The sequence below is a fragment of the Solanum lycopersicum genome, chromosome 11 (assembly GCF_036512215.1).
Source record: "Solanum lycopersicum chromosome 11, SLM_r2.1".
Taxonomy (NCBI): domain Eukaryota; kingdom Viridiplantae; phylum Streptophyta; class Magnoliopsida; order Solanales; family Solanaceae; genus Solanum; species Solanum lycopersicum.
In genome coordinates this window covers 12420271-12441395 of record NC_090810.1, presented here as the reverse complement: position 1 = coordinate 12441395, position 21125 = coordinate 12420271, and the positions used below count along the sequence as shown (strand labels likewise).

The 21125-nt window shown below is 38.8% G+C and overlaps 1 protein-coding gene across 1 annotated transcript; it reads right to left on the bottom strand.

Annotated features, from left to right (window-relative positions):
• Nucleotides 1-438: 438 nt before the first annotated feature.
• Nucleotides 439-2582, bottom strand: LOC138339238 (adenylate isopentenyltransferase 5, chloroplastic-like). Its single transcript, XM_069290820.1, has 3 exons — nucleotides 2502-2582; nucleotides 749-1004; nucleotides 439-602 (listed from the first exon to the last, which is right to left on the bottom strand). Exons 1-3 carry the CDS (start codon nucleotides 2580-2582, stop codon nucleotides 439-441), a joined length of 501 nt encoding a protein of 166 aa, XP_069146921.1.
• Nucleotides 2583-21125: the final 18543 nt, after the last annotated feature.

The window sequence follows — 21125 nt, the reverse complement described above, 5'->3', positions numbered from 1 at the left end:
GACTTGGACTTGGACCTTGGTCTTTGGCTTGGATCGAAACTTAAAATAAATATTTCATCTATACGTAAGAATTGTTTAACAGACAAGAGTAACATATATAGATATAATGGTTATATCATACATATATGTGTGTAATGCAAATCAAACAGTACAAAATAGGTAAAAAAAAAAGAGACCAAAACAGCAGATGGCGATAATGAAAGTTTATGTACACTCAATAATAATATTGTGATGATCGCTTTTGAGAAATCTCTTCACAATATCTAGGAACGGTTTTTAAAAAGTATTCCTCCATGCTTCGTCAATATCTTCTTCTCTGTCTTCTTTGAAAACGTCCGTAGCAATTATATGATGCACTTTCCAAATTTTCTCGCCTATTAATCGTTGAATCTTGTCAAGTTGGTTACAAATTAACATACAAGTGTTACGCTTGATACTTTAAATTGAAGCTTGAGGAATCATATGCTTTGATTCAGCATCTCCGTCTATATTTGTTTCTTCCCTTAAATATCTGTCCATTTCAGGGACACCGATGGACCGTCCGATTCCTTTCGTGTAATCTGCATCTGGAATGAAAATTTGTCGCCCCTCATCCACTAGCCCTGCATGCAACACAAATTTAAAGAAGAGTTTTATTTAGTAGAACATATATTTGATAACCAAAAGTAGTAAATTATATAAGAAAAGTTTTTAGCTAGCTGCATAATAGTATATCTGTATTGATACATAAAATAATTACAAAAATTACCTGCTTTGACCATTTGATCAACCCTCATGTCAACTCTACGGTTCAAGACTGATTGCTCAACATCAATCCAAATAAAGAAACTATCATACTTATATTTGAACATGAAAACATGATCTTCCACTAGTTTTTCAATATACGAATTTGACCCTCCAACAATAATTGGAACATGTTGAGTCTTCAGTATTTTTTCTATATAGACGACAGCTTGCAAACAAAAATTTTCAGCTGTGAAGTCTTGAATCTGGTTCAATTTCACCTAAGAAAAAGTAATCAAATTATCTTTCTCAGAATTGAAAGAAATAATTTTTGAATAATAAAGTATATTTTTAACTACAATCTATAATTACTACTATAAAATTATCTAGGTATTAATTTGATTTAAGTATTCATGAGAATAAACATATATACCTAACATATAGTGCCGTACACCTTGTTTCTCAGCGTGTGTGATCTTGTTTGTAACAATTTCAAGTCCCTTGTAAACTTGCATTTTATCCGAGTTGATTATTTCTCCACAAAAATGGGTGGCAACATCAATAGTGAGACGGGATTTTCCCGTTGTTGTGGCCCCATTATGAAGATCACTTTTTTCTTGTTTAACTCTTCATTATTGATGAAAGTACTCATTTTATTTACAAAAAAATATATTAATTGGTATAGAATAGTGAATTCATAAAGTCAGATATTAAAAAATCTTGTAAATGTAAAACTAGTAAATAGAAACCTTGCTTGACTTGGAATATACAATCTAAAAATATAAAATTTTCTTGATGGTGGAAGTGAAAAAAAAAATTACATTCAGCTTTTATAGTAAAATCTTTTTGTGGACTTATTAATTGACATACCAATTTCATAATTACTGATATATTTAGGATAAGAATGACTATTAAAAGTTTAAAGATATGTCAACTTGAATTTTTGTAATTATTATTAAATATATTTTAGAATAAAGTTAGTAGTGTACGTTATTAGGAGATCACAAAAATCTGGACTTTTATAGTAAAAATGTAATTTTTTATAGACTTATTAATTAGCAAAACAAATTAAATATATACATATTCACATCTTTAAGAATAAGAATATTTCAATATAAAATTTAGAGTATTTCACCCTAAATTTTGGCGATAAAGCTTAAATTGTTTTAGGATGACGTTTCTATATGTATATTGTTATGAGATCACAATTAGTTACAAATGGATTGTACAAAGAACTCAATAATATTTCTGACAGAATATATTTAAGTGATAATGCGTCAAATCTTACACTATTCAACAACACATCATAAGTGTTAAGTCTAATTTCATAAGAGGGAAGTGAACAATTATCGATAACTATTTCAATTACGAGTATTTATATTGACTTGTGCACCATATAATAATAGTTAAGGACTTTATTGAATCAAACTTCACTCACTATGATAGAATTGGGTAGAATATATTCATTACTATTCTTCAAAATCCTTTTAGGGTAGAATGTTCCCAAACATTTATGGTGAGTTATTATTTTATCACTCTATTAGCGTAACATTATGAGTGATCTCATGTAATTATGTACGTATGTATTTTTATTAATATATATTAAATATAGAAGACTTGGACTTGGGATTGGGTCGAAACTTAAAATAAATATTTCATCTATACGTAAGAATTTTTTAACAAACAAGAGTAACATATATAGATATAATGGTCATATCATACATATTTATTTGTAATGCGAATCAAACATGACAAAATAGCTCATAAATAAAAGATACCAAAACAGAAGATGGCGATAATCGCTTTTGAGAAATCTCTTCACAATATCTAGGCATGGTTGCAAAACAGTATTCCTCCATGCTTCGTCAATATCTTCTTCTCTGTCTTCTTTGAAAACGCCTGTAGCAATTATATGATGCACTGACAACATTTTATCTCTTATTAATCGTTGAATCTTGTCAAGTTGGTTACAAATTAACATGCAAGTGTTACGCTTGGTACTTGAAACTGAAGCTTGAAGAATCATATGCTTTGATTCATCATCTCCTTCTATATTTGTTTCTTCCCTTAAATATCTGTCCATTTCAGGGACATGATGGACCGTCGGATTCCTTTAGTGTAATCTGCATCTAGAATAAAAAACTCTCGCACCTCATTCACTAGCCCTGCATCCAATACAAATTTAAAGAAAAACATTATTTAGTAGAACATATATTTGATAACCAAAAGTACAAAATTATATAAGAAAAGTTTTTAGCTAGCTGCATGATAGTATATCTGTATTGATACATAAAATAATTACTAAAATTACCTGCTTTGACCATTTGATCAACCCTCATGTCAACTCTACGGTTCAAGACTAATTGCTCAACATCAATCCAAATAAAGCAACTATCATACTTATATTTGAACATGAACACAAGACTTCCACAAGTTTTTTCATATATGAATTTGACCCTCCAACAATAATTGGAACAAATTGCGTCTTCAGTATTTTTCCTATATAGACGACAGCTTGCAAATAAAAATTTTCAGTTGTGAAGTCCGAATCTGGTACAATTTCACCTAAGAAAATGTAATCAAATAAACTTTCTCAGAATTGGAAGAAATATTTTTTTAATAGTAAAGTATATTTTTCACTACAATCTATAATTACTACTATAAAATTATCTAGGTATTCATTTGATGTAGGTATTCATGAGAACAAACATATATACCTAAAAAATAGTGTTGTACACCTTGTTTTCTCAGCGTGTGTGATCTTGTTTGTAACAATTTCAAGTCCCTTTTAAACTTCCATTTTATCTGAGTTGATTATTTCTCCTCCAAAATGGGTGGCAACGTCAACAGAGAGACGATATTTTCCCGTTCCTGTGGCCCCCATTATGAAGATCACTTTTTTCTTGTTGAACTCTTCATTGTTGATGAAAGTACTCATTTTATCTACAAAGAAAAACATTAATTAGTTTAGAATAGTGAATTCGTAAAGTCAGACATTAAAAAATCTTGTAAATATAAAATAGTAAATAGAAACCTTGCTTATCTTGGAATATACTATCTAAAAATATAAAATTTACTTGATGGTGGAAGTGAAAAAAAAATTACATTTAGCTTTTATAATAAAATCTATTGGTGGACTTATTAATTGACATACCAATTTCATAATTACTGATATATTTAGGATAAGAATGACTTTTAAATGTTTAAAGATATGTCAACTTGAATTTTGGTAATTATTATTAAATATATTTTAGAATAAAGTTAGTAGTGTACGTTGTTAGGAGATCACAAAGAGCTAGACTTTTATAGTAAAAATGTATTGTTTTATAGACTTATTAATTAGCAAACCCAATTAAATATATACAAATTCACATCTTTAAGAATAAGAATATTTCAATATAAAATTTAGAGTATTTCACCCTAAATTTTGGCGATTAAGCTTAAATTGTTTTAGGATGACGTTTCTATATGTATATTGTTATGAGATCACAAGTAGTTACAAATGTATTGTACAAAGAACTCAATAATATTTCTGACAGAATATATTTAAGTGATAAAGCGTCAAATCTTACACTATTCAACAACACATCAAAAGTGTTAAGTCTAATTCCATAAGAGGGAAGTGAACAATTATCGATAACTATTTAAATTACGAGTATTTATATTGACTTGTGCACTATATAATAATAGATAAGGACTTTATTGAATCATGCTTCAATCACCGTGATAGAATTGGGTAAAATATATTTATTACCGAAAGATTACAAATTTACTATTTTATCTTCTTTGTCTATGTAACATTTTTAAGTATTGTCTACAGAATTCTATTCCTTAAAATCCTTTTAGAGTGGAATCTTCCCAAACATTTATTATGAGTTATTATTTTATCACTCTATTATCTGAACATTATGAGTGATCTCATTTAATTATGTACGTACGTGTAACAACCTTTTTAGTCGGTTCGAGCAGTAGAATTATTTTTGATTAAAACTGACTGGGTCGACGGACCTCACGACGGACTGTCATGGTCCCGACGGACCGTGATGGACTCCGTCGTCCCATACGTCTGTAATTTTTTTACTGCTACTCTCCTCATTACCCTCCACGACAATTAAGACGAACCGTCATAGGCACGACGGTCCGTCGAGGGTCTTCGTTTCAAAAAACTTCAACTCTGGAATCGGGGTACAGAGATTGACTCTCTGAACTTCACGACGGACCGACCGTCGTACATACGACGGACCGACCGTCGTACATACGACGGACCGTCACAAGCTGCATAACCCTGACTTGGCCAGATTTCCGCTAAAATTTTTAAAGGGGTGTTTCTGACTATTCATGATTATAATTATGAAATTAGTGGGGTAAGTTTAATATTTTATTTAGCTAGGGGTTAAAGAAGATAGTAGGGAAATAAATAGTGGATTACTTTATCATAATTGATTATATGATAATTGGGGTAAAAAGAATCTGTAGAAGAAAAATAAAGATATTAGAAGTGAACGAACGAGCGAGAGAGAGTGAACTAAAGAAGAAAGCAAGCGCCTTAGACTCCATATTGAGATGATTCATAGGCACTGAGGAAGGCAAAGGCATTGGGGAGGTAGCTTGCTTGAGTTTGATTCTTCGGTGGAGGTAGGTTATTGTTTATTTCTATGTGATAGATAAACTCTTAATAGCGATCGGTATGTATTGAGTGATATTGTAAAGCCTCCTATATACTTGATTGGGTGGTTGAATGTTCGATTGTGTGGTCTGTGGTTGGCCTAACATAAGGAGATTGTTGGATTTCTAATCTTGAACCCTTTCTATTAAAAATGACGCCTTGAATAAAGAAGGCTTGATAAATGAATAATGAGATAATTGGATCGGAGTGTCACGTTCCAACACGGTATTAGGGGATAAGAGTGTCACGTTCCGACACGGTATATGGGATCGGAGTTTCACGTTCCGACACAATAACGTTAAAGGAAAGAAATCCTTAATTAACTTAATATACTCAAACTCAAAGAACCTATTTCCCAAATGAGTATGGTGTGGAGGCCTGAATCCTCATAAGTATGATTGATGTTGTGATTGAGGGTGTACCTATCACGGTGTTGTTGTTGTAACGACCTGTTTAGTCGTTTTGAGCAGCATATTTTATTCCTGGAAAACTAGCTGAAACGACGGATCCCACGATGGACCGTCATGGGCACGATGGACCGTCGAGGGTGTCTCGTTCCAAAACACTTAGGAATTCTGAAATCTGAGTACTGAAATCGACTCTCTGAACTCTGTGAAGGACCTGCAAGACGGACCGTCACAGGTACGACGAACCATCGTGAACTCTCATTTCAAAACTCTTCAACTCTTGAAAAGTTGGTACAGGGAACGATTCTCTGAACGTCGTGACGGAAGTGCAGGACGGACCGTCGTAGGCACAACGGGCCGTCACAGACTTCTTAAACAAATTGAGTCCCTGACGAACCTGTATGACGGATCGTCGCAGGCACGATGGGCCGTCACAGGTTGCGTAATCCCAGGAGGAGTAGGATTTGTTTACATGTTTTAAGGGACGTTTTGGACTATTCCTACTTTAATTATAAAGTTAGAGGGTTAAGGTTAATAAGTCTTATTACTTGGGGGTTAAAAGAGGTAACCTTAAGAGGGTTTGAATAAGAAAATAGAAAGAGCAAGAGAGAGGGAGAGTCGATCGAATGAAGGAAGAAGAAGAACAAAGCTTTGGAAAATTCTAGCTTGACCACTAGTCTTTGGTGGAGGTTGGTTATGGTTATTTCATGCTATTCGTAGTAAACTGTTAATAGTGAATGATATGTGTTGGGTTGTATTGTAAAGTCTTCTATATGCTTAATTGTATGCTTGCATGAATATGATTATATAATTGTAATTATATTAAGCATGATGAAGTTATTGAATCCCAAATCTTGATAAAAACCCTAATCTACTTTGTTAATGATAATGCCTTGGTATAAAGGAAGCCTTGATGAACGAAAGTTGTGAGATTAGGGGATCGGGTGCCACGTTCTTGTACTAGGATAGAAATAGAGGATCGGGTGCAACGTTCCGGTACCAGGATAGAATGAGGATCGGAGTGTCACGTTCCGACACCAGGATAGTATATGGATCGGGTGCCACATTCGGTACGAGGATAGAATGAGGATCGGAGTATCACGTTCCGACACCAGGATAGTATATGGATTGGGTACCACGTTCCGGTACCAGGATAGTATATGAGGATCGGAGTGTCACGTTCCGACACCAGGATAGTATATGGATCGGGTGCCACGTTCCGGTACCAGGATAGTATATGAGGATTGGAGTGTCACGTTCCGACACCAGGATAGTATATGGATCGGGTGCCACGTTCCGGTACCAGGATAGTATATGAGGATCGGAGTATCACGTTCTGACACCAGTATAGTATATGGAATGGAGTGTCATGTACCGACACGAGGGGAATAAAGATAAAAAATCTTGAAATATGTTAGTATACTCAATCTAATGAACTTAATCCCCAAATGAGTATGGTAATTGAGGCTTGCGTCCTCATGTGTGAACTTGGCGGTACTTGTTAATGATTATAGTGCTGTTGTTGCTACATGTTGAGTATCATAGTTGATTTTATGATATTATTTGATATATACTGTTTTATATTTTGAGTTGGCCGATGATATCTACTTAGTACCCGTGTTTGTAATGACCCCCTACTTTTATGTTTTCCTTTTATTATTTGTGGAGTGAAGCAAACGTGCCGTCGTCTTCAACTCAACAGCAACTCTAGCTAGTGTTCATTACTCCGAATATCAGGGTGAGCTAATGCTTCTAGCTTGGACTGGATCTTCCTCTTCATGTCTTGATGCCTTGAAGTTCCGGCATGGACTAGCTTTTTATGTATTTTATCTTCTTAGAAACTCTTAGATTTAGTAATTTGAGGTAGATGTTCTTGTGATGATGACTTCCAGATTCTGGGGAATAATAGTTATTGAATTAGTTTTTATTAATGAGTTTAAGTCTTCCGCATTACCTTCTGTCGATATTATATTAAAATGTTAAGGGTTAGATTGGTTGGTTCGCTCACATAGGAGGGTAAAGCTTGGGTGCCAGTCGCGGCTCGGTTTTGGGTCGTGACAAAATTGGTATCAGAGCATTAGGTTTGTTGATCTCATCACACAAGAACGAGTCTAGTAGAGTCTTAAGGAACGGTAGGGGGACACCTTTACACTTCTTTGAGAGGCTATAAGACTTTAGGAAAATTCCATTCTTTCTTTCTTTCTTTCGTGCTACTACTTGAATCCAATTGGTATCTAGGTGATACAAATTGGTATCTGACCATCTTCACTCTATTTCGCAGATGGTTAGAACTAGAGCAGCGACTGCGCCAACATAAACACCGGCAAGACAAGAAACGTCTGAGCCAGCCACTGTGGCTATGGCTCGAGGAAGAGCAACGACAAGAGGCCGTGGTAGAGGTCGTGGGAGGACGTCCTCTAGAGGAAGAGGACGAGCACCTAGCCCATATGATGTTAGGGCGGTGACTCCTCCACCGACTGAGGAAGTAGTAAGAGAGGGGGAGGATGGGGAGAATGAACAAGTGCAGAATGAGGAAATGCCACCCCAACCTACCCCAGAGATGATTAATCAGGTTCTGGCTTATCTTAGCGGGTTATCTGATCAGGGCCAGACACCCCCTGTGTTTTCTGCACCAGCACCTAAGGGTTCCGGAGGTACAACATGCGGCTATTATGGCTCCCCGCATGGATGCCTCATTGGAGATAGGCATGTTTCCTCGTCTGACTACGGGGCCCATAATGACATATGATCAACATGAACTTTTCAGCAAGTTCTTAAAATTGAAACCTCCAGTCTTCAAGGGTGCTGAATCTGAGGATGCCTACGATTTTCTGGTTGACTGTCATGAGTTACTACACAAGATGGGTATAGTCGAACGGTTTGGTGTTGAGTTCGTGAGTTATCAGTTTCAAGGGAACGCCAAAATGTGGTGGCGGTCACATGTTGAGTGTCAACCAACAGAGGCACCACCTATGACTTGGGCCTCATTCTCTAGCTTGTTTATGGAGAAGTATATCCCCTGAACATTGAGGGATAGGAAAAGGGATGAGTTCTTGAGCCTAGAGCAAGGTAGGATGTTGGTTAATGCATATGAGGCTAAGTTTCGTGTTTTATCAAGGTATGCCACTCAACTTTGTTTCAGTCCACAAGAGCGGATTCGCCGGTTTGTGAAGGGGTTGAGGTCAGAATTGCGGATTTCGGCGTTACAGGTAGCGGCTATGGCAAAATCCTTCCAAGAAGTAGTAGATTTCGTGGTAGAGGTGGAAGCAGTGAAGCCAGATGAATTCACCATGGCATCGACATCAAAGAGGTTTCGAAAGGGAGGTGAGTTTAATGGTTCTTACTCTAGAGGACAGGGTTCCGGAGGTTACTCAGTTCGACCAATTCAGTCTTCAGTACAGACTGTAGTTGGGGGTCCACCTCAGACCGGTCAACACTTCTCTAAGAGACCTATGCATGAACCTAGAGAGTACTATGGATTTGGGGAGATTGGACATATTAAGAGATATTGTCCAAAACATAGTTATCTACCCCCAATAGCTAGAGGTAGAGGTGATTATGGAAGAGGCCGTCATTCTGGAGGACGTGGTGGTCGAGGTAATGGTGGTCACCAAAACGGCCGGGGTGATGGGCGAGCTTGAGCCACTACATCACAACATGGTAGGGGCAACGGACAAACAAACGAAAGGGCCCATTGTTATGCTTTCCCTGGGAGATTGGAGGCGGGGACATCCGATGCCGTTATCACAGGTAATCTTTTGGTTTGTGATTGCAAGGATTCTGTATTGTTTGATCCCGGATCCACATTTTCTTATGTATCTTCCTTATTTGCTAATGGTCTTAATTTACATTGTCAATTACTTGATATGCCTATTCGTGTTTCTACTCCGGTGGGTGAGTCTGTGGTAGTTGAAAAGGTATATAGGTCTTGTTTGGTAAAATTTGTGGGGAACAACACCTATGTAGATTTGGTTATCTTAGAAATGGTTGACTTTGATGTAATTCTGGGTATGACTTGGCTTTCTCCGCAATTTGCGATCTTTGATTGTAATGCTAAAACTGTGATGTTAGCCAAGCCTGGGACAGATCCGTTAGTGTGGGAGGGTGACTACACTTCCAATCCGGTGCGTATCATCTCCTTTCTTCATGTTAATGATGATGCCTTGGTATAAAGGAAGGCTTGATGAACGAAAGTGGTGAGATTAGGGGATCGGGTGCCACGTTCCGGTACCAGGATAGAAATAGAGGATCGGTTGCCACGTTCCGGTACCAGGATAGAATGAGGATAGGAGTGTCACGTTCCGACACCAGGATAGTATATGGATCGGGTGCTACGTTCCGGTACCAGGATAGAATGAGGATCGGAGTATCACTTTCCAACACCAGGATGGTATATGGATCAGGTGCCACGTTCTGGTACCAGGATAGTATATGAGGATCGGAGTGTTACGTTCCGACACCAGGATAGTATATGGATCGGGTGGCACGTTCCGGTACCAGGATAGTATATGAGGATCGGAGTGTCACGTTCGGACACCAGGATAGTATATGGATTGGGTGCCACGTTCCGGTACCAGGATAGTATATGAGGATCGGAGTATCACGTTCCGACACCAGGATAGTATATGAAGCGGAGTGTCACGTACCGACACGAGGGGAATAAAGATAATAAATCTTGAAATATGTTAATATACTCAATCTAATGAACTTAATCCCCAAATGAGTATGGTAATTGAGGCTTGCGTCCTCATGTGTGAACTTGGCGGTACTTGTTAATGATTATATTGCTGTTGTTGCTACATGTTGAGCATCATAGTTGATTTTATGATATTACTTGATATATACTGTTTTCTATTTTGAGTTGGCCGATGATATCTACTCAGTACCCGTGTTTGTACTGACCCCCTACTTTTATGTTTTCCTTTTGTTATTTGTGGAGTACAGCAAACGTGCCGTCGTGTTCAACTCAAGAGCAACTCTAGCCAGTCTTCATTACTCCGGATATCAGGGTGAGCTAATGCTTCTAGCTTGGACTGGATCTTCCTCTTCATGTCTTAATGCCTTGAAGTTCCAGCATGGACTAGCTTTTAATTTATTTTATCTTCTTAGAAACTCTTAGATTTAGTAATTTGAGGTAGATGTTCTTGTGATGATGACTTCCAGATTCTGGGGAATAATAGTTATTGAATTGGTTTTTATTAATGAGTTTAAGTCTTCCGCAATACTTTCTGTCGATATTATATTGAAATGTTAAGGGTTAGATTGGTTGGTTCGCTCACATAGGAGGGTAAAGTGTGGGTTCCAGTCGCGGCTCGGTTTTGGGTCGTGACAGTTGTCAATGGTTCATGTGTTTATTGCTTGCTACTTGTTAAGTATTGTAGTTTATTTTATACTATTGTTTAATATATACTGATTTCTATTTTGAGTTGGCCGATGATACCTACTCAGTACGTGTTCCTTGTACTGACCCCTACTTGTATTTTCTTCCTTGTTATTTTGTGGAGTGTAGTAAGGGTATCATCGACTTCGACTCGCCCTCAACTCTAGCCAGTCTCCAGCACATCAGACATCACGGTGAGCTACCATTCTTGATGTCCTTGAAGTTCAGACATGAAATTTTTTTTATTCATTTAAGCTCCTTAAATACTCTTAGATTTGGTAATTTGAGGATAGATTTTCTTGATGTGATGACTTCCAGATTTTGGGGATCATAAGTATTAAGCTTTAGAAGTTTATTTAATTGACTAAGTTAATAAGTTTTGGATCTTCCGCGTTATTTTTTTTCGCTATTCATAAGTTACATAACATTAAATGTTGGATTTTATATTTGTTGGTTCGCTCACCTAGTAGGCTAAAGGTGGGTGACATTCACGATTCGTTTTGGGTCGTGAAAAACTTTGTATCAGAGCGTTAGGTTTGTGGGTCTCATCACACAAGAACGAGTCTAGTAGAGTCTTGAGGAACGGTAGGGGACGCCCTTACTTTTCTTTGAGAGGCTATAGGACTGTAGGAAAACTCCATACTTTCTTTCTTTCGTGCAATTACGTTGATCCAATTGGTATCTAGGTGATACAAACTTGTATCTGACATCCTCACTCTATTTCGCAGATGGTTAGAACTAGAGAAACGACTGTGCCAACACCAACACCGGCAAGACAGGGTGCGTCTGAGCCAACCATTAGGGCTGCAACTCGAGGAGGAGTAGTGGCAAGAGGCCGTAGTAGAGGTCGCAAGAGGACGCCCAATAGAGGTAGGGGACAAACACTTAGTCCACCGAGGAATAGAGCAGTGACTCCTCCACCGACTGATGAGGTAGTAAGAGAGGGTGAGGAAAGGGAAAATGAGCAGGTTAAAGATGAGGAATTACCACCCGAGCCTACCAGTGATGATTTCAGGTTCTTACTTATCTTTGCGGGTTATCTGATCAGGGCCTGACACCTACAGTTTTTTCTGCACCAGCACCTCAGGTTCCGGGAGTACAACATGCAGCTGCTATGGCTCCCCGCATGGATGCATCATTGGAAGTAGGCAAATTTCCTCGATTGACTACAGGGTCTATAATGACAGGTGATCAACATGAAATTTTCACTAAGTTCTTAAACTTGAAACCTCCAGTCTTCAAGGGTGCTGAATCTGAAGATGCCAATGATTTTCTGGTTGATTGTCATGAGTTGCTACATAAAATGGACATAGTAAAATGATTCGGTGTTGAGTTTGTGACCTATCAATTTCAGGGGGATGCCAAAATGTGGTGGAGGTCGTATGTCGAGTGTCAACCAGCGCAGGCACCACCCATGACTTGGGGATCATTTTCTAGCTTATTTATGGAGAAGTATATACCCCGGAATTTAAGGGATAGGAGGAGAGATGAGTTCCTGATCCTAGAGCAAGGAAGAATGTCTGTTGCTGCTTATGAGGCTAAATTTCGTGCACTATCCAGGTATGCCACTCAGCTTTGCTTCAGTCCACAAGAGCGGATTCGTTGCTTTGTTAAAGGATTGAGGTTAGATTTGCAGATTTCAGCCTTACAGGTAGCTGCTGCAGCAAAATCTTTTCAGGAAGTGGTTGATTTTGTGATAGAGGTAGAAGGGGTGAATCCAAACGACTTCACCACAGCATCTACATTTAAGAAGTTCCGTAAGGGATGTGAGTTTAGTTGTTCTTACTCTAGAGGGCAGAGTTCAGGAGGTTACCCAGCCCGTCGTATTCAGTCTTCACTGCAGGCTGTAGATGGGGGTCCATCACAGACCGGCCAGCATTTTTCTGAGTTAAGAGGTTATCCCCAGACTTCATTATTATCATAGAGACCTATGCTTGACATGAGAAATTGTTATGGATGTGGAGAGACTGGACATATTAGGAAGAATTGTCAAAAATAGAGTTACAGACCCCAAATAGCTAGAGGTAGAGGTTGTCATGGTAGAGGCCGCCATTCTGGAGGACGTGGTGGCCAAGGAAATGTTGGTCACCAAATCAGTCGGGGTGGCGGGCAAGTTTGAACTACTGCAGCGCAACCTAGTAGGGACAATGGACAGACAGGTGATAGGGCCCATTGTTATGCTTTCCCCGGGGAGTCTGAAGCAGAGGCATCTGATGCTGTTATCACATGTACTCTTATGGTCTGTGATTGCATGGCTTCTGTATTATTTTATCCTTGATCCACATTTTCATATGTATCTTCCTCATTTGCTACTGGTCTTGATTTACATTGTTATTTGCTTGACATGCCTATTCGTGTCTTACTCCTGTGGGTGAGTCTGTGGTAGTTGAGAAGGTGTATAGGTCTTGCGTTGTGACTTTTGTGGGGAGCAATACATATGTAGATTTGATTATTCTAGGGATGGTCGATTTTGATGTAATTCTGGGTATGACTTGGCTTTCTTAAAATTTTGCAATCTTAGATTGTAATGCCAAAACTGTGACATTGGCCAGCGTGGGACAGATCCGCTAGTGTGGGAGGGTGACTATATTTCCACTCCAATTCATATTATCTCTTTTCTTCGTGTTAAGAGAATGGTTAGTAAGGGTTGTTTAGCTTTCTTGGCATATCTCAGGGATGATACTTCCCAAGTACCTTCGATTGAGTCTGTTTCAGCAGTCTGTGAGTTTCTGGATGTGTTTCCTGCAGACCTTCCTGGTATGCCACCGTATAGGGATATTGATTTTGGTATTGATCTGGAGCCGGGTACTCACCCCATTTCCATCCCCCCTATAGAATGGCTCCAGCTGAGTTAAGGGAGTTGAAGGACCAACTTCAGGAATTGTTAGGGAAAGGTTTTATTAGACTGAGTGCATCCCCTTGGGGTGCTTCTGTTTTATTTGTAAAGAAGAAAGATGGAAGTTTTCGAATGTGCATAGACTACAGACAACTGAATAAGGTAACTATTAAGAACAATTAACCCATTCCTCGTATTGATTATTTGTTCGATCAGTTACAAGGTGCTTGTGTCTTCTGTAAAATTGATTTGAGGTCCGGTTATCACCAATTGAAAATACGGGCAGCAGATGTGCCAAAGACTGCTTTTCGAACCAGGTATGGGCATTATGAATTCGTAGTAATGTCTTTTGGACTTACGAATGCCCCTGCTGCTTTCATGAGCCTGATGAACGGGATTTTTAAGCCATACCTGGATCTCTTTGTTATTGTATTTATTGATTATATACTGGTATACTCAAAGACCAGGAAAGAACATGAGGAACATTTGAGAATCGTATTTGAAAATTTGAGGGTGAAGAGACTTTATGCTAAATTTTATAAGTGTGAGTTTTGGCTAGATTCAGTGTCCTTCTTGGGGCACGTGGTTTCTAAGGATGGAGTGATGGTGGATCCTTCTAAGATTGAAGCAGTGAAGAGTTGGGTAAGACCTACTAATGTTACAGAGGTGAGGAGCTTTGTTGGTTTAGCTAGCTACTACCGTCGATTTGTCAAGGGATTTTCTTCGATTGCTTGGCAGCTGGCGAATTTGACTAACCAGAATGTTCCATTTGTATAGTCGGATGAATGTGAAGAAAGTTTTCAAAAATTCAAGACCTTGTTGACTACTGCACCAATTCTTACCTTACCAGTGGAAGGTAAGAATTTTATTGTTTATTGTGATGCATTTTATTATGGTTTGGGTGCAGTGCTAATGCAGGAGAGGAATGTAGTTGCTTATGCTTCAAGGCAATTAAAAGTTCATGAACGTAACTATCCGACCCATGATTTGAAGTTGGCTGCAGTTGTGTTTGCATTAAAGCAATGGAGACATTTCTATATAGGGTCAAGTGTGAAGTTTATACAGATCATCGTAGTTTATAGTATGTCTTTACTCAGAAAAATTTGAATTTGAGGCACAGGAGGTGGATGGAAGTATTGAAGGACTATGATATTACTATTTTGTATCACCTAGGAAAAGCTAATGTTGTGGTAGATGCCTTAAGTAGAAAAGCAGGAAGCATGGGTAGTTTATCCCACTTACAGGTTTCTAGACGCCCATTGGCTAGAGAGGTTCAGACTTTGGCTAATGACTGTATGAGGCTGGAAGTACTAGAGAAAGGAGGATTTTTGGACTGTGTGGAGCCAAGATCTTCTTTTCTTGACAAGATTAAGGGAAAGCAGTTTAGTGATGAGAAGCTGAGCCGAATTCGAGATATGGTATTGCGAGTAGAGGCTAAAGAGGCAATAATTGATGAGGAAGGCGTTTTTAGAATTAAGGGAAGGGTTTGTGTGCCCCGTGTTGATGATTTGATTCACACTATTCCTACAGAGGCTCATAGATCAAGGTATTCTATACATCCTGGTGCAACCAAGATGTATCGTGATCTAAGGCAACATTATTGGTGGAGTAGAATGAAGCGTGACATTGTTGATTTTGTTGCCCAATGCCCGAATAGTCAGCAGGTAAAGTATGAACATCAAAGGCCTGGAGGTACACTTCAGAGAATGCCCATTCCTGAATGGAAGTGGGAAAGAATTGCAATCGATTTCGTGGTTGGTCTTCCAAAGACATTGGGTAGGTTTGATTCTATTTGGGTAATTGTTGACAGGTTAACTATGTCTGCTCACTTCATTCCGGTCAAGACGACTTACATAGAAGAGAAGTTAGCCAAACTCTATATCTCAGAAATTGTTCGATTGAATTGAGTTCCACTTTCCATCATATTAGATAGGGGTACGCAATTTACTTCTATGTTTTGGAGAACATTACATGCTGAATTAGGGACTAGGTTGGATCTTAGTACTGCATTTCACCCTCAGACCGATGGTCAGTCTGAGCGAACGATTCAAGTGTTGGAGGATATGCTTCGTTCATGTGTGATAGAATTTGGTGGTCATTGGGATAACTTCTTACCCTTAGCAGAGTTTTCAAACAATAATAGCTATCACTCAAGTATTGATATGGCCCCATTTGAGGCACTGTATGGGAGGAGATGTAGGTCTCCCATTGGTTGGTTTGATGCATTTGAAGTGAGACCTTGGGGTTCCAATATTTTGAGGGAATCGTTAGATAAAGTAAAATTCATCCAGGAGAAGCTTCTAGCAGCTCAGAGTAGGCAGAAAGAATATGCAGATCGAAAGGTTAGGGACTTGGATTTTATGGAGGGTGAACAAGTCTTGCTGAAAATTTCACCCATGAAAGGTGTGATGCGGTTTGGTAAGCGAGGTAAGCTTAGTCCGAGGTATATTGCTCCATTTGAAGTTTTGAAGCGCGTGGGGGATGTGTCTTATGAATTGGCATTGCCTCCAGGGTTGTCAGGAGTGCACCCGATATTTCATGTGTCTATGCGGAAAAAATACCATAGTGACGGAAATTATATTATTCGTTGGCATTCAATTCTTCTAGATGAGAATCTTTCTTATGAGGAAGAGCCTATTGCTATTCTAGATAGGGAGGTCCGCAAGTTGAGATCAAAGGAGGTTGCACCTATCAAGGTTCAGTGGAAGAATCGGCCAGTTGAAGAGTCCACTTAGGAGAATGAGGCTGAAATGCAAGAAAGATATCCACATCTTTTCACAGATTCGGGTACTCTTTCTCGCCCTTGCTTTTCTTCCTGTGATCGTTCGAGGACGAACGATGGGTAAATTGGTATCTATTGTAACAGCCTGTTTAGTCGGTTCGAGTAGTAGAATTATTTTTGATAAAAACTGACTGGGTTGACGGACCTCGGACATACCGTCATGGTCACGACGGACCGTCATGGACTCTGTCGTCCCATACTGGTGTAAAATTTTTACTAATGCTCTCCTCATTACCCTCGACGACAACCAGGACGAACCGTCATAGGCACGACGGTCCGTCGAGGTTCTTCGTTTTAAAACACTTCAACTCTGGAATCGGGGTACTGAGATCGACTCTCTGAACTTCACGATGTACCTGTAGCACGGACTGTCCTAGATACGATGGACCGTCACAAGTTGCGTAACCCCGACTTGGTTGGACTTCCGCTAAAATTTTTAAAGGTGTGTTTCGGACTATTCATGATTATAATTATAAAATTAGTGGGGTAAGTCTAATAATTTATTTAGTTGGGGGTTAAAGAAGATAGTAGGGAAATAAATAGTGGGTTACTTTATCATAATAAATTATATGATAATTAGGGTAAAAGAATCTGTAGAAGAAAAATAAAGAGAATAGAAGTGAACGAACGAGCGAGAGAGAGTGAACGAAAGAAGAAAGCAAGCGGATTAGACTCCATATTGAGAAGATTCATAGGCACTGAGGAAGGCAAAGTCATTGGGGAGGTAGCTTGCTTAATTTTGATTCTTCGGTGGAGGTAGGTTATGGTTTATTTCTATGTGATAGATAAACTCTTAATAGCAATCGATATGTATTGAGTGATATTGTAAAGCCTCCTATATACTTGATTTTGTGGTTGAAGTTTTGATTGTGTGGTCTGTGGTTGGCCTAACATAAGGAGATTGTTGGATTTCTAATCTTGAACCCTCTCTATTAAAAATGACGCCTTGAATAAAGAAGGCTTGAAGAATGAATAATGAGATAATTGGATTGGAGTGTCACGTTCCGACACGGTATTAGGGGATCAGAGTGTCACGTTCTGACATGGTATGTGGGATCAGAGTGTCACGTTCCGACAGAATGACGTTAAAGGAAAGCAATCTTGAAATAACTTAATATACTAAAAATCAAAGAACCTATTTCTCAAATGAGTATGGTGTGGAGGCCTGAATCCTCATAGGTATGCTTGATGTTGTGATTGAGGGTGTACCGATCAGGGTGTTGTTGTCAATGGTTCATGTGTTTATTGCTTGCTACCTGTTAAGTGTTGTAGTTGATTTTATACTATTGTTTAATATATACTGATTTCTATTTTGAGTTGGCCGATTATACCTACTCAGTACGTGTTCCTTGTACTGACCCCTACTTGTATTTTCTTCCTTGTTATTTTGTGGAGTGCAGCAAGGGTATCATCAACTTTGACTCGCCCTCAACTCTAGCCAGTCTCCAGCACATTAGAAATCAGGGTGAGCTACCATTCTTAGCTCGGGCTGGATTCTCTCCTTCATGTCTTGATGTCCTTGAAGTTTGGACATGGACCATCTTTTTATTCATTTAAGCTCCTTAAATACTCTTAGATTTGGTAATTTAAGGATAGATGTTCTTGATGTGATGACTTCCAGATTTTGGGGATAATAAGTATTAAACTTTAGAAGTTTATATAATTGACTAAGTTAATAAGTTTTGGATCTTCCGCGTTTTTTTTTTGCTATTCATAAGTGATATAATGGTAAATGTTGGGTTTTATATTTGTTGGTTCGCTCACCTACTAGGCTAAAGGTGGGTGCCATTTACGACTCGTTTTGGGTTGTGAAAAACTTGGTATCAGAGCGTTAGGTTCGTGGGTCTCATCACTCAAGAACGAGTCTAGTAGAGTCTTGAGGAACGGTAGGTGGACGCCCTTACTTTTATTTGAGACGCTATAGGACTGTAGGAAAACTCAATTTTTTCTTTCTTTCGTGCTATTTCTTGGATCCAATTGGTATCTAGGTGATACAAATTGGTATCTAACATTCTCAATCTATTTTGCAGATGGATAGAACTAGAGCAACAACTGTGCTAACACCAACACCGGCAAGACAGGGTGCGTCTGAGCCAACCATTGGGGCTGCAACTTGAGGAGGAGCAGTGGAAAGAGGTCGTGGTAGAGATCGCATGAGGACGCCCACTAGAGGTACGGGACAAACACCTGGTCCAGCGAGGAATAGAGTAGTGACTCCTCCACCGACTAATGAGGTAGTAAGAGAGGGTGAGGAAGGGGAAAATGAGCAAGTTCAAGATGAGGAATTACCACTCCAACCTTTCCCAGAGATGATTAATCAGGTTCTTACTTATCTTAGCGGGTTATCTGATCAGGGCCAGACACCTCCTGTGTTTTCTGCACCAGCACCTCAGGTTCTGGGAGTACAACATGCATCTCATGTGGCTCCCCGCATGGATGCATCATTGGAAGTAGGCACATTTCCTCGATTGACTACAGGTCTATAATGACAGGTGATCAACATGAACTTTTCACTAAATTCTCAAAGCTGAAACCTCCAGTCTTTAAGGGTGCAGAATCTGAAGATGCCAATGATTTTCTGGTTGATTTTCATGAGCTGCTACATAAGATGGACATAGTAGAACGATTCGGTGTTGAGTTTGTGACCTATCAATTTCAGGGGAATGCCAAAATGTGGTGGCGGTCGTATGTCGAGTGTCAACCAGCGCAGGCACCACCCATGACTTGGGGATCATTTTCTAGCTTATTTATGGAGAAGTATATACCCCGGACTTTCAGGGATAGGAGGAGAGATGAGTTCCTGATCCTAGAGCATGGAAGTATGTCTGTTGCTGCTTATGAGGCTAAATTTTGTGCACTATCCAGGTATGCCACTCAGCTTTGCTTCAGTCCACATGAGCGGATTCGTCACATTGCGAAAGGATTGAGGTCAGATTTGCAGATTTCAGCCTTACAGGTAGCTGCTGCAGCAAAATCTTTTCAGGAAGTGGTTGATTTTGTGATAGAGGTAGAAGGGGTGAAACCAAACGACTTCACCACAACATCTACATTTAAGATGTTCTGTAAGGGATGTGTGTTTAGTGGTTCTTACTCTAGAGGGCAGAGTTCAGAAGGTTACCCAGCCCGTCCTATTCAGTCTTCACTACACGCTGTAGTTGAGGGTCCATCGCAGATCGGTCAGCATTTTTCTGTCACGGTTTATGGGATCGGAGTATCACGTTCCGACACAATAACGTTAAAGGACAGAAATCTGAATTAACTTAATATACTAAAACTCAAAGAACTTATTTCCCAAATGAGTATGGTGTGGAGGCCTGATTCCTCATAGGTATGCTTGATGTTGTGATTGAGGGTGTTCCTATCACGGTGTTGTTGTCAATGGTTCATGTGTTTATTGCTTGCTACCTGTTAAGTATTGTAGTTGATTTTATACAATTGTTTAATATATACTAATTTCTATTTTGAGTTGGCCAATGATACCTACTCAGTACGTTTCTTTATACTTACCCCTACTTGTATTTTCTTCCTTGTTATTTTGTGGAGTGCAGCAAGGGTATCATCGACTTCGACTCGCCCTAAACTTTAGCCAGTCTCCAGCACATCAGACTTCAGGGTGAGCTACCATTCTTAGCTCGGACTGGATTCTCTCCTTCATGTCTTGATGTCCTTGAAGTTTGGACATGGACCATCTTTTTATTCATTTTAGCTCCTTAAATACTCTTAGATTTGGTAATTTGAGGATAGATATTCTTGATGTGATGACTTCAAGATTTTGGGAATAATAAGTATTAAACTTAAGAAGTTTATTTAATTGACTAAGTTAATAAGTTTTGGATCTTCCGTGTTATTTTTTTTTGCTATTCATAAGTGATATAATGGTATATGTTGGGTTTTAGGTTTGTTGGTTCGCTCACCTAGTAGGCTAAAGGTGGGTGCCATTCACGACTCGTTTTGGGTCGTGACAGTACGTATTTATTTTAATATATATTAAATATAGAAGACTTGGACTTGGACCTTCGTCTTGGGCTTGGATCGAAACATAAAATAAATATTTCATCTATACGTAAGAATTTTTTAATAGATAAGAGTAACATATATAGATATAATGGTCATATCATACATATATATTTGTAATGCGAATCAAACAGTATAAAATAGGTCAAAAATAAAAGAGACCAAAACAGAAGATGGCGATAATGCAAGTTTATGTACACTCAATAATAATATTGTGATGATCTCTTTTGAGAAATCTCTTCACAATATCTAGGAATGGTTGCAAAACAGTATTCCTCCATGCTTCGTCAATATCTTCTTCTCTGTCTTCTTTGAAA